Below are 13,492 nucleotides of genomic sequence, written 5' to 3'. Positions count from 1 at the left end.
AGTTCATTATTTTCCATAATGTAATGATAAAAATTAAACTGTCACATATTTTAGATTCATTGCACACCAACTGAAATATTTCAGGTCTTTTATTGGTTTAATACTGATGATTTTGGCATAGAGCTCATGAAAACCCAAAATCTGGCACAGGTAAATTTTCTTTTCCTGAATACATGTTAATTACATGTATAATTACCACAGTTTCTGGTAGTAATTACCAGAAACTGTGGTAATTACTACCACAGTAATTACCACAGTTTCTACAGTTTCTGTGGTTTCTGTGTAATTACCACAGTTTCTGTGTAGAACTAAAGTAGAACTATTGTAGTGTTCTACTAAAGTTCTACTTTGCCAGAAATGCTAGAACACTAAAGCTTGCATTTCAAAGTACCAGAATGCTTAACACCAGTTAATATGGTAGTTAAATAACTTTTATAGCAATTGGAGTAGAAAATCTACTAAGACATTGTGTCTGAACAAAATTTTATGTGAATTTGGACACAAGTTTACTATTTGGCGACCTCTGTATTAGACAACTTCAAAAAATTCTTAATAGTTCACACACAATACTTAAGTGTTTAAATAAATACACATGTTGAATGAAAACATAAATAAAAAATACATTTAAGATCACCAGAACAGATTTACTATCTGGGGACTTTTATTTGGATCACACAACATTTATGCCCTTAAATAAATAGGTATAACCGGTGCAGGGGCAAAGCACGAAACGCGCATTGAGGCCTTGGTCCTCATGGCCGTGGTTGCGGGTTCGGTTCCTGGCCTGGCGGAATTTACCGCATGTCTTCCCCCTTCTCATTGCCCTCTTTCCTGACTAACTACTTTCAAGTAAAGGCGACTATAGCCAACAAAACCACATAAAAAAAAAAGTTTTACCTGAGCAGATGACACCAGCATCTTTCCTATGTAGACAGTTATGTATCCCAAATCCTTGATGCTGACATGCTGTAAGTGAATCTTCATTTCCCAAACACGACACGTCATCAAGCCAGATTTGTCCTGTTCCTTCACCAAAGGTAGCATTAGTGGTAGCAGACAGTGCTGGTCCACAGCCCAACTGTCCACAGACCACATGAGCATCTGTTAAGTCCCATCCATCATCACAGACTGTTCCCCAGGTACTGTTGTGGTAGATTTCAACTCTCCCAGAACATTGTGTAGATCCATCACCAGCTAACCGGATATAGTCTTGAAGCAGAAGAAGAAACATAGAAAAATATTTAGCTCGTAGAATGAAATCAGAATGAACGTTGTGTATTTTAGATCAATTAGATTACCAAAAATATCAGCATTTGCTAAATGCCAGAATAATTAGAGAGAGGATATTTTAAGCCAACTTTTATGACTTTCTTCAAAGTAAAAAAGCTAAATACACTTTACTAAACTGTATTACTTGGGTCAAACATTTTGGATGCCCTACCACTTCTTAAATAATTGTCAGGAATTTTGGCCCATTCCTCCACTCAGCCATTTTTGTAGTCTGTCTAGCTCGCAGATAGATGCCTTTCCAACTTTTCCTATTAATATTTGAATGGATTGTCTGTGATGGCCATTCCAAAATGTTGACTTTGTTATACTTAAGCCACTTTGTAACCATTTTGGCTGTTTGACAAAAGACTATTTGCACCCAAGTATTAATTTAATGGTTGATGTCTTGAGATGTTGCTTCAGTATTTCCACATAATGTTCTTTCCTCATGATGCCATCTATTTTGTGAACTGCATCAGTCCATAGTAATCTTAGTGTTTTTAACCTCAACAGAAAAACAAAAATAAAAATAGCATTTTGTAAAAAAAGAAAACATTTCCGTAGTACTAATTGAACAAAAGTGGAAACAATGATCTTGATTTTATGTCATATTGTGAAAAATGAATGTCTGTTTAATGTATGTAAGCTTCTAGTTAAAACTGTATGGATTTTCAAATACTTGTGACTCATTACATTTCTATGGTGTCTTAGATTTTCTGAAGACTTATCTGTCTGAAACATTTCAAAATCTATAAGATTTCAAGATGTTTTTCAGTCTAGAAAAACATCTTGAAAGTCTAGTTTCTGATTAATAAAATTGTAAGGCTGAAAGAAGAGTGAACAGAAATTCTTCAAGTAGAATCTAATTTTAATGTACTTTTAAGCATACTTTGTGGGCTTTTAAGGAAACAGGAAGAGTAAGAAATCTTATGGGGAAGTATCTGACTTCCAGTAACACATCAAAAAGCAATTAGTAAAACCAAAAGTTTTCTTTAGTAAGGAAGAAGAAAGAAGAAGAAAAAAAAAGATTCCGATATTGGCTTATACCATTTTTTTGTCTGAAATTTCAGTAAAATAGTAAAATAGTTATTGAGTTGGTGACAATGGGGTGACTGTTGTGAACTGTAAACATACAGACATGACCTGGTGGGTCAATCTGTCAGTCAAAGCTCTCTCACTGAGCTGCCATCTTAGGTTCTTTATGTGAAATATTTTCTGTACCCTCTGAGCTGTACCCTTTTTGTAAAGTCTTGCAGGTTGCCATATAGTGGCATAGGATGTTTTGCTTAGTATTATGTCTCTTCAATACACATAAGCTGAACTTCTGTAGAAAGATGAGAAGTTTGTGGGTTCTTATAATTATTGTGTTATAAAGCATAAATGTTCATGCCAGATTTTATTTTTGAGTTTTAAATCTTTCTACTTCCCTGCTGGCTGGCTTGATGCTCCAGAAAAATTGAAAACCACAGTTTTTACACCAATGCCAGTGCACTGACCATTGCATTTCAAAGTAGCAGGATCAATCAATCCATCAAATTTTATTTGTATAGCACATTTCAGCAGCAAAGCATTTCAAAGTGCTTTACATCATTAAAAACTAAAACCCAGAATCATATAGCACTGAGTAAACAGTAAAAAGAGAGAGAAAAAATATATATGTATATAAAATAAAGATAAAAGACATTAAAACCTGCTCCCCTTTTTTACCCTATAGAACTTTTGCTAAAACACCATTTAACTAGGACTCTAGCTGAAACGCTGTTAATTGGGACTCTAACCCTTCGAACTTTAGTTGAAACGCCGTCAACTGGGGCTCTAACCCCTAGGACTTTAGTTGAAGGCTGTCAACTGGAACTCTAACCCTTAGGTCTTTAGTTGAAACACTATTTAACTGGGATTGAGGAGTGTAGATGGTTGGTACAACAACAACAACACATCTTTAAGGTAATGTGGTGCTGAGCCATTTAGTGATATATAAACTAACGACATTATTTCAAAGTCTGTTCTCTGAGCTACAGGGAGCCAGTGTAGGGACTTTAAAACTGGTGTTATGTGCTCTATCTTCCTGGTTTTAATGAGAACCCGAGCAGCAGCATTCTGGATCAGCTGCAGCTGTTTGATTGATTTATTAGTCAGACCTGTGAAGACGCTGTTGCAGTAACCAATGCGGCTAAAGATAAATGCATGGATGAGTTTCTCCAGATCGTGCTGAGACATAAGTCCTCTAACCCTAGAGATGTTCTTCAGGTGATAGAAGACCAAATTTGTGACTGTGTTAATGTGGCTCTGAAGGTTCAGGTCAGAGTCCATCACTACTCCCAGGTTTCGGGCCTGATCGCTGGTTTTCTGTTGTACTAACTGAAGCTGTGCATTGATTCTAGTTCGCTCCTCTTTAGGTCCAAAGATAATAACTTCAGTTTTGTTTCAATTCAGCTGGAGAAAGTTTTGGAATATCCACACACATTGATCTGTTCTAAGCATCTATTCAGTGATTGGATGGGTTCAGAGTCACACGGTGACATTGTGATGTAGAACTGTGCATCATCTGCATAGCTATGGTAGCTAATCTTATTTCCTGTTATAACCTGAGCCAATGGGAGCATATAAATACTGAAAAGAAGGGGTCCTAGGATTGAACCTTGGGGTACCCCACATGTGACCTTTGACCTCTCTGATGAGAAGTTTCTGAATGAAACAAAGAAATCCCTGTTCTTTATGTAAGATTCAAACCAGTGGAGCACTGGACCGGAGAGTCCGACCCAAGTCTCCAGTCGATTCAGTAAAATGTCATGGTCAACAGTGTCAAAAGCTGCACTGAGGTCCAACAGAACCAGCATTGTGGTTCTCCCACTATCTGTATTTACATGGATGTCATTGAACACTTTTACAACGGCCGTCTCCGTGCTGTGGTGAGCATGAAAACCAGACTGGACGGAGTCAAAGTGATTGGTTATTGTTAGGAAGTTATTTAATTGTCTAAAAACAGATTTTTCAATAACTTAGCATATGAATGGGAGGTTGGAGATCGGCCTATAATTCTGCAGTATTGATTTGTCTAAATTGTTCTTTTACTTTTTTATCAATGGTTTGATAATTGCTGTTTTGAAAGCCTAGGGGAAAACACCTGAAGTTTACTATTTGGATTAAATCATTGGCTACGACTGGCAAAACTTTCTTAAAGAAATGTGTGGGTAGGACATCCAGACAGCAGGAACTGGAGGTTAATTGACTTATAATTTCTTCTAGAGTTTTATAATTAAGTAGTTAAAATTTTGTCATTGTTCCTGCATTTGTTTTGTTTGGGCACAACAATGGTACTGGCTTTAGAGTGGATGTGCAGATTAATTCTCTGATTTTTTTATTTTCTCTGAAAAGAAGCTGGAAAACTTGTTGCAGGCAGCATTAGTTTGAAATTCAGGCGGCAACGTCACAGGAGGGTTTGTGAGCCTGTCAACAGTAGCAAATAAAGCTCGAGCATTGTTAATGTTTTTGTTTATGACATCTGCAAAGAAAGCCTCTCTTGCATGTTTTAGTGTTGAGTGATAGTTACATAGTCTTTCTTTATAAATGTCATAGTAAACATGAAGTTGAGTTTTACACCATTTGCATTCAGCCCAATGGCTAAGTTGTTTTGCAGATTGAACTATTTGTGCATTTCTCCATGGAGATTTCTTCCTACCAGACACAACCTTCACTTTAATGGAGGCAATGTAATCAATGATATCTGAAACTTTACACTGAAAATCATCTACCAACTTATCTACACCATTACAGCTTAAGACAGTGTTTCTCAACCTTTTTTGGGCCAACACCCCCCTAGCCTTTATCCAGGTCCCTCACCGCCCCCCACCAAATAATTTGCAGGCTACTTTGCACCTACAATTCACAGGCGTCTACAAAAAATGCAATGAACATTCAAGTTAAAATTGGTAGACCTAACAGCAGCCAATCAGAGTGGAAAAAATATTCTTATTTTGTGCCATTTTCTAGTTGTTAAATATTAAACAAATGACAAGATAAAAGATGTACAGCATGACAGTTTAAACTTTTAACTATTTGCAAAACGACTGAGCTCTGCAACATTAAAAAATGGATAGAACTGTAACTACATTAATCATAGCTGCTCTTCTCTTCGGTAGTTGCCAGTTTCTGGTGGTGCAGCTCTGTGCTGCCTTCAGGAGAATGGGACATCAGAGTATCAGCTATAAAACTTCACCCACATGGCATTTATTGTGCAAACCAGAGCTTTCAGTGGAAAAACAAAAGTTCCAGGTTATTTTAATGCCATACAAATATTAGACGAAAACATAGATTATATCTTTATATAGATCTGTCTATTGATTTATAGATTAATAAGTTGACTTATTAATCTATGAGAGCAGTGCAGGAGTTGACTTTAAAGGTAGGTTTCGGCTCAGAGCCGGCCATGCCGATTCGTCCAGGTGAGGGGTTCTCCCCGTTAGTTGTCTCAAGGGATCTGCAGTGTGAGACTTTTGTTTCGGCTTGGCGCCCTGAATGATCCAGAGTGAGCTGCTTGGGGTGTGCGACCTCTCTGCTGATTTGAGGAAGCGTTGTTTCATTTCCACAGGTAGCATTGATCTCAAAGTTCACCTCCATCTGTTAAATCTTCATTTCTAAAATCTGAAGTCGTTGTAGAATACTGCTAATGTCCTAGGGGTCAAATGGGGGCATTTTGCCCTGGTTCAACTTGGAGGTGAAGAGCAGTAAGGTAAAAATAAAATAAGAGTGAGAAAATCTCCCAGTTCTTAGGTTTTAAGGATGCTATCACAAGTTAACACGGTGGTTAAAGAAATACGGTAACAACTCAAAAGTCGTAGTACATAGCCCTACCCTAGTACATACGCAATTATCTGAACAAAATGTAATGTGAACCTGGATGCAAAGTGGTTTATATTTTTGGGACTTCTGTTTTAGATGATTCAAACAACTCTTAATGGTTCACAAAGCAATTAAGTCGTTAAATGATAAATATATTCAATAGACATTTGTTTAAAGACATAAGTATCAGCTTCACCTGAACATATGACACCAGCATCCTCTCCATGCCCACAGTTATGGTTCCCAAATCCTCGATGCTGACACTCTGTAAGTGAAACTTCATTTCCCAAACACGACACATCATCAAGCCAGATTTGTCCTGTTCCTTCACCAAAGGTAGCAATACTGGTAGCAGACAGTGCTGGTCCACAGCCCAACTCTCTACAGACCACCTCAGCATCTGTTAAGCTCCATCCATCATCACAGACTGTTCCCCAGACACCATTGTGGTAGACTTCAACTCTTCCAGAACATTGTGTTGATCCAGCACCAGCTAACCGGATATGCTCTAGAAGCAGAAGAAAAAACATAAAACAATATTTAGTTTGGATTTGAATTTCCTAAATCACAATCACAGTCAACACTAGCAAGTGAAAATGAGCTGAATGTTAACTGAAAAAAATAAGCAAAAAGTTATAAATAATGCAAAATGTGTTTAGACCTTCATTAGTGAACCAAATTGTTACATATGTACAAAAGGTAAAATGTATACCATTATCTATCCTACATTATTAATGAAAGTAGATGCTCTGTCATTAATGGTATTGAGGGAAATGTTGGAATTTAGTCTGATTCATCTGGTGTGTTTTCTCCCCTGTTATTCATAAGTTTTATATTTTCATCTCCAACCTTTGAGCATAATTTAGCCTTATTGGACATTTTTGTGAGCTAAACATTTATCAGCAACGTGGGAATTCAGTCTTAGTACACTCCTAAATCATTATTTTTTCATGCTATAATTTAGAATTTAATATGCACCTTCAAATACTTGTGACTCATTACAAAACATTTCAAAATCCTCAACATATAAAAATGTTCTTTGGTCTCGAGAAATACGAAATACTCGTATGCATGTTTTGACGAATGGAGTTGCATGGATCAAAGAAGTGTGAACAGGCATTCTTTAGTTAGAGCAATGGTTAACCTCCTTGTATTTTTCAGTACTCTGTTGGTTTTCAAAAGTAAACAGGTAGAATTAGCTATCTCATTGTGTACCGCATTTTCCCGCATCGGGCTATAAGCCGCAGATATCTCTGCCGCTCTAGGTTTTCCACGATGCAGCAGCAGCAAAGGGGGGCGGACACCCAAAATTTGAGCCACAACAGGTCAATTGAATATCACATTTACTTCGGTTGAAAAAAAAAAAAAAAGGTGCCAAGTTTAGATTTAACTAAACTTATTACGGCAGTTTCCGAAAGGTAACTGAAACAGTAAAAGTGTTGATCTTTGGTGTCTGCTACTAGTATGTACTAAATGAAAATAGGTGCTTTCTTCTTCTGATTTCAACAGCAGCTTGCATCCATTATTGTTGCAGTACTGCCATCTACTGGATCCTCATATCTACATCTCAAATTCTCATGATCCCAGTAAAAAAAATCTTCTTTTCCCCTCAATGCTATTTAACTGATCAACAACATTCTCAAATTTCAATTCCCTATTTTCCCCATTCACGTTTTAATGCGCGCTTTCTTCTTTTATTTCCAATTTTGACTTCCAATGATTTACTTCCTGCTAAAGAGCCCCCTGGTGGTTCCACATAAAATCCGCACCGGACTATAAACAGCATGGTTCAAAGCTTGGGAAAAAAGTAGTGGCTTATAGTCCAGAAAATATGGTAATATCAAAATTACAGCAACCCATCCAAAGAAATTATTAAAATGGTTGCAATATTGGAGCTGCACAGAGGTTTAGTTTGTATCACTGTTGCCTTGCAACAAGAAGGTCCTGGGTTTCATTCCTGGCCTAGGGACTTTCTGCATGGAGTTTGCATGTTCTCCCTTTGCATGCATGTGTTATCTCCGGGTTCTCTGGTGTCCTTCCACAGTCCAAAGACAGACTGTCATGTTAATTGGTCTCTCTAAATTCTCCCAAGGTGTGAGTGTGTGTGTATGGCTGTTAATCTTGTCGACAGACTGGCAACCTGTCCAGGAGGTACCCCGCCTCTAGCACAGAACATATTTCATTACATATCTGTTAGTTTCACCTGAGCAGATGACACCAGCATCCTCTCCGTGTCCACAGTTATGGATCCCAAATCCTTGATGCTGACACTCTGCTATTGAAGTTTCATTTCCCAAACACGACACGTCATCAAGCCAGATTTGTCCTGTTCCTTCACCAAAGGTGGCATTAATGTTAGCAGACAGTGCTGTTCCACAGCCCAACTGTCTACAGACCACCTGAGCATCTGTTAAGCTCCATCCATCATCACAGACCGTTCCCCAGACACTGTTGTGGTAGACTTCGACTCTTCCAGAACATCGTGTTGCTCCAGCACCAGCTAACCGGATACGCTCTTGAAGAAGAACATACATAGAAAAATATTAACTCGGATTTGTTAACTTTTACATCTTCTAAAACATAAAAATCTTGTCACCTTCAAGATTTTTGATGGTGACATAAATGTTTTAGACACGTAGCACCGACAGACACAGCTATCTATTTGCTCTATCGTAGAAATATCTGACGAAGTAGCACATATAGTCAGAACACAAGGCCTGTCTGGATTAACAAATATCAAGCCTGTAAACCTGTGCACTTTTTAGCAGTCAGTTTATGCTCCTAACATATTTGTCACAATATATTAGGACAAAACCCAATATTGTTTTTGGGTTTGGTTTCGTTTATTTCTGTTTTTCTGTTCCTCTTAGTTCATCAGGTATGCTCAAGTTCAGTTTTGTTTTATCATTATTCTTCATTATAGTTTCCTTATTTGAGTTTAAAGATTTTTATTAGACTCTGACACCGGTCATACAAGGACCTGAGAGCCTGTGCTAAAGGGCCCGGTACCTCATACTCCCGGAGAACCCCCAAAAGACCCCCGAGGGACAAGGTCCAACATCTTTTCCAAGTGCACAAAACACATGGAGACTGGTTGGGCAAACTCCCATGCCCCCTCCAGGACCCTGCTGAGGGTGTARAGCTGGTCCAGTGTTGCACAACCAGGACGAAAACCACACTGCTCTTTGTGAATCCAAAGTTCCACTATCCAACGGACCCTCCTCTCCAGGAGCCCTGAATAGATCTTACAAGGGAGGCTTAAGAGTGTGACCCTCCTGTAATTTGAGCACACTCTCCGGTCCCTCTTTTTGAACAAGGGGGCCACCACCCACTCTGGATTGTCACCCCCACTGCCAATCCAGGGGAACAACCCCCAATGTCCATGTAATACTACAGAGTCGCGTCAGCAAACACAACCTTACAACATCCAGAGCCTTAAGGAACCCAGAACGAATCTCATCCACCCCAGGGGCCCTTCCACAGAGGAGCTTTTTAACCACCTCGGCGACCTCGTCCCCAGAGATTGGAGAACCCGAACCAGAGTCCCGAGGCTCAGTTTCCTCAATGGAAGGCATGTTGGTGGGATTGAGGACGTCTTTGAAGTATTCTGCCCACCGATCCACAATGTCCTGAGTCATGGTCAGCAGCACATCATCCCCACTATAAACAGTGTTATTGCTGCATGCTTCCCCCTCCTGAGATGCCGGATGGTGGACCAGAATGCCCTCACACTCATGCAGAAGTCTTTCTCAATGGCTTCTCCAAACTCCATCCATGTCCGAGTTTTTGTCTCAGCAACCACTCGTGCCAGATGCCGCTCCAGATGCCTGTGACTGTCAGCTACTACTGGACATCCATACGCCAAAAAGGCCCGATAGGACTTCTTTTTTAGCCTGACAGCATGCCTCACTGAAGGTGACTACCAACGGGTTCGAGAGTTACTGCAATGACAGGTACTAACAACCTTGCTGCCACAGCTCTGATAAGCCGCAAAAACAATGGAGGCACAGAACATGGTCCACTCAGACTTGATGTCCTCCATCTCCCAACATGTCAAAGATTGACTGGAGATGGGAGTAAAGCTCCGTCTCACATGGGACTCTGCTACACCTTACCAACAAACGCTCACAACATTTTGGCCTGACAGGTCTGACCAGGTTCCCCCCAGAAATAATTCACCACCAGGTAGTGGTCAGCTCCACATCCATGTGTCCAAGACATACGGCCACAGATCCAATGAAATGATGACAAAGTCGATCATCAAGATGTCCTGGTGCCAAGTGCACACATGTATACCCTTTTGCCTTAGCATGACGTTCATTATGGACAATCCGTGACAAGGACAGATGTCCAACAACAGAGCAATCCTCCCAAACATGCCACTGCCATATCCCACGTGAGCATTGAAGTCCCCCAGCAAAAGAAGGGAGTCCCCAGGAGGGGCCCTTTCCAGTACCCATTCCAAGGACTCCAAGACGGGTGTGTAATCTGAATTGCTGTTCACCCCGTAAGCACAAAAAACAGTCAGAACCCGTCACCCCACCCGTGGGTGGAGGGAGGTTACCCTCTCATTCACCATGGTAAACACCAACGTACAGACGGCGAGACAGGGGCTACTCTAGAATGGAAGTATGTCCAGCCCCTCTCAAGGAGACTGGTTCCAGAACCAGAGCCATGCGTCGAGGTGATGCCGAATATTTCTAGTCGGATCCTCTCACTCTCACACACTAGCTCTGGCTCCTTCCCCACCAGAGAAGTTACATTCCACGTCCCAAGAGCCGGTTTCATGTAACTGAGGATCGGACCGCCACTGTCCCCTCCCTCGGCTGTCGCCCAACACACAATGCACCCGACCCCTTTGGCCTCTCCAACAGGTGGTGGGCCTGGGAGGGGGCCATGTCTCCTCTTCGGGCTGAACACGGCCAGGCTCCATGGGTAAAAGCCTGGCCACCAGGTGCTCGCCATCATGCCCCCTCCAGGCCTGGCTCCACAGTGGAGCACCCGTTACCCGCTTCCGGGCCAGAGAACACAAATCTAACGTTCTTATCCACCATAGGGTTCCTCAGGCTGCGCCTTGTCCCTTGGGGAGGACTGTGGGTGGTTTTCCGTACCGGGCCCTTTGATACAGTCTGTCAGGTCCCTGTATGACTGGTGTCAGAGTCTAATAAAAATGTAAGACTTTTCTGCCTTGGTGACTCTACCAGGGGCATGAATCCACAGACAGCATAACTTCTTGGCACACTCAAACCTCTCCAGCACAATAAGGCAGCCCAAGGAGAGGGGCTGCCGCCTTAATGCCAAGAACATCAACGTGGCACCCTTCTTGTAAATTTCTTCTTGTAAAGTCGTCAGGTTGCCTACATTGACACAATATGTTGTTCAGGATTATCTCTCTTTACTACAAATAAGCTGAACATTTGTGGAAAGATGAGAAGTTTGTGGATTATTTTAATTATTGTGTGTTATAAAGCATAAATGGTTTTTAACCATGTAATTTCACATTGCAAAGTATATGTACAACGTTGTCTGTGAACTTAGACCTGAAAACTCTCCATAAGAAGAAACAACCTGTGGCCCAATGAAATAAGTTAACATTTATCCCTTATTAATTCTTGTCTTTTTTCTTCCAATCAAGCGGATTTGTTTTATTCCACAGCAATTTATTAAGTCTTGCATATTTCTACTTCCCTGCAGGCTGACTTGTTGTTCCTGAATAAACAGAAATCCAAGGTTTCCTGCTAGAATTACCAGGAATGCCAGTATAATAAGAGTTGCATTTCAAAGTAGCAGAATGCTAACATAAGTTAACATAGTGATTAAAGAAATACTGTAACAACACATAAAATGAATAATTATCTGAACAAAATGTTATGTGTCCCAAAAAAGTGGTTTACAGTTTTGGGACCAGTGTTTTAGATAACTTCAAACAGCTCTCACTGGTGCTCAAAGAGATTAAGTGATAAATATTTTCTATAAAGACATTTGTTTGAGAAATAAATGTCAGCTTCACCTGTGCAGATGACACCAGCATCTTGCCAGTGTCCACAGTAATTGAACCCAAATCTTTGATGCTGACACTTTGTAAGTGAAGTTTCATTTCCCAAACACGACATGTCATCGAGCCAGATTTGTCCAGTTCCTTGACCGAAGAAAGCATAATTRGTAGCMACCAGCGCCGTCCCACAGTCCAACTGTCTACAGACCACTTCGGCATCTGTTAAGTCCCATCCATTATGACAGACTGTTCCCCAGACACCATTGTGGTAGACTTCAACTCTTCCAGAACATTGTGTTGATYCAGCACCAGCTAACCGGATCTGGTCTGGAAGCAGAAGAAGAAACAGAACAATATTTAGCAGCATGGACATAAATTTCCTAAAATACAAATACACTCACCACTTACAAGAGAAAATGAGTCAAAAGAGTGCACTATTCAGTGAGCTGAGAAAAAAAAACACAAAAGGATTTAAACAAAAACTGTGTTTAGAGATTAATTGTTGAGCTAAATTGTTACATATGTACAAAAGATAAAATATATTCTGCTGTCATTCTTATTGTTTTGGTGTATGTTGGAATTTAATCAGATTCATCTGCTGTGTTCCCCCCTATTGTTCACAAGTTAGATTGTTTTCATCTCTTTTCTTGATCGTAACTAAAGCAAACTACTAAATAATTGTATTTGACAAAACAATAAGACCTGGACTCCAGAAAGTAATTTTCTATTTGGGGACTTTTATTTTACTGATTCACACAACATTTAAGCCTTGAAATAAATTCACTCACCACCAACAAGAGAAAATGAGTCAAAAGAGTGCACTATTCAGTTTGCTGAGAAAAGACCACAAAAAGATTTAACCAAAAACTGTGTTTAATTGTTGAATCAAATTGTTATATATATGTATAAAAGATAAAATACTGTATATTCTCCTGTCATTCTTATTGTTTTGGTGTATGTTGGAATTTATTCTGAATTATCTTCCATGTTCGACCCTATTGTTCACAAGCTAGATTTTTAATCTCTTTTCTTGATCCCAACAAAAGCAAACTACTAAATAATTGTATTTGACAGAACAATATGATCTGGAATCCAGAAAGTGATTTTCTATTTGGGGACTTTTACTGATTCACACAACATTTAAGCCTTTAAACAATATCTTTACTTCATTAAATAATTGTTAGTTTCACCTGAACAGACGACACCAGCATCTTTCCCATGTGTGCAGTTATGGATCCCAAATCCTTGATGCTGACACTCTGTAAGTGAATCTTCATTTCCCACACATGACACATCATCAAGCCAGATTTGTCCTGTTCCTTCACCATAGGTGGCATTACTGGTAGTAGACAGCGCTGGTCCACAGTCCAGCTCTCTACAGACCACCTC

General features: G+C 39.9%; 1 protein-coding gene across 1 annotated transcript in view; it reads right to left on the bottom strand.

Moving 5' to 3' along the window:
- LOC103480546 (uncharacterized) overlaps positions 1-13,486 on the bottom strand; it is a 39,124-nt gene extending 25,638 nt beyond the window's left edge. Inside the window, exons 1-5 of the mRNA XM_008435527.2 lie at positions 13,294-13,486; positions 12,119-12,430; positions 8,312-8,623; positions 6,305-6,616; positions 898-1,209 (exon numbers count right to left, since the gene is read on the bottom strand). Of these exons, the coding sequence (XP_008433749.2) occupies positions 898-1,209; positions 6,305-6,616; positions 8,312-8,623; positions 12,119-12,221 (1,039 nt within the window). The 5' untranslated portion in view covers positions 12,222-12,430; positions 13,294-13,486. The remainder of the gene's footprint in view (positions 1-897; positions 1,210-6,304; positions 6,617-8,311; positions 8,624-12,118; positions 12,431-13,293) is intronic.
- Positions 13,487-13,492: the final 6 nt, after the last annotated feature.

This window comes from Poecilia reticulata, linkage group LG18 (assembly GCF_000633615.1).
Source record: "Poecilia reticulata strain Guanapo linkage group LG18, Guppy_female_1.0+MT, whole genome shotgun sequence".
Classification (NCBI taxonomy): Eukaryota; Metazoa; Chordata; class Actinopteri; order Cyprinodontiformes; family Poeciliidae; genus Poecilia; species Poecilia reticulata.
The sequence above is the reverse complement of the archived record's forward strand: the minus strand, read 5'-3'. Positions and strand labels throughout refer to the sequence as shown.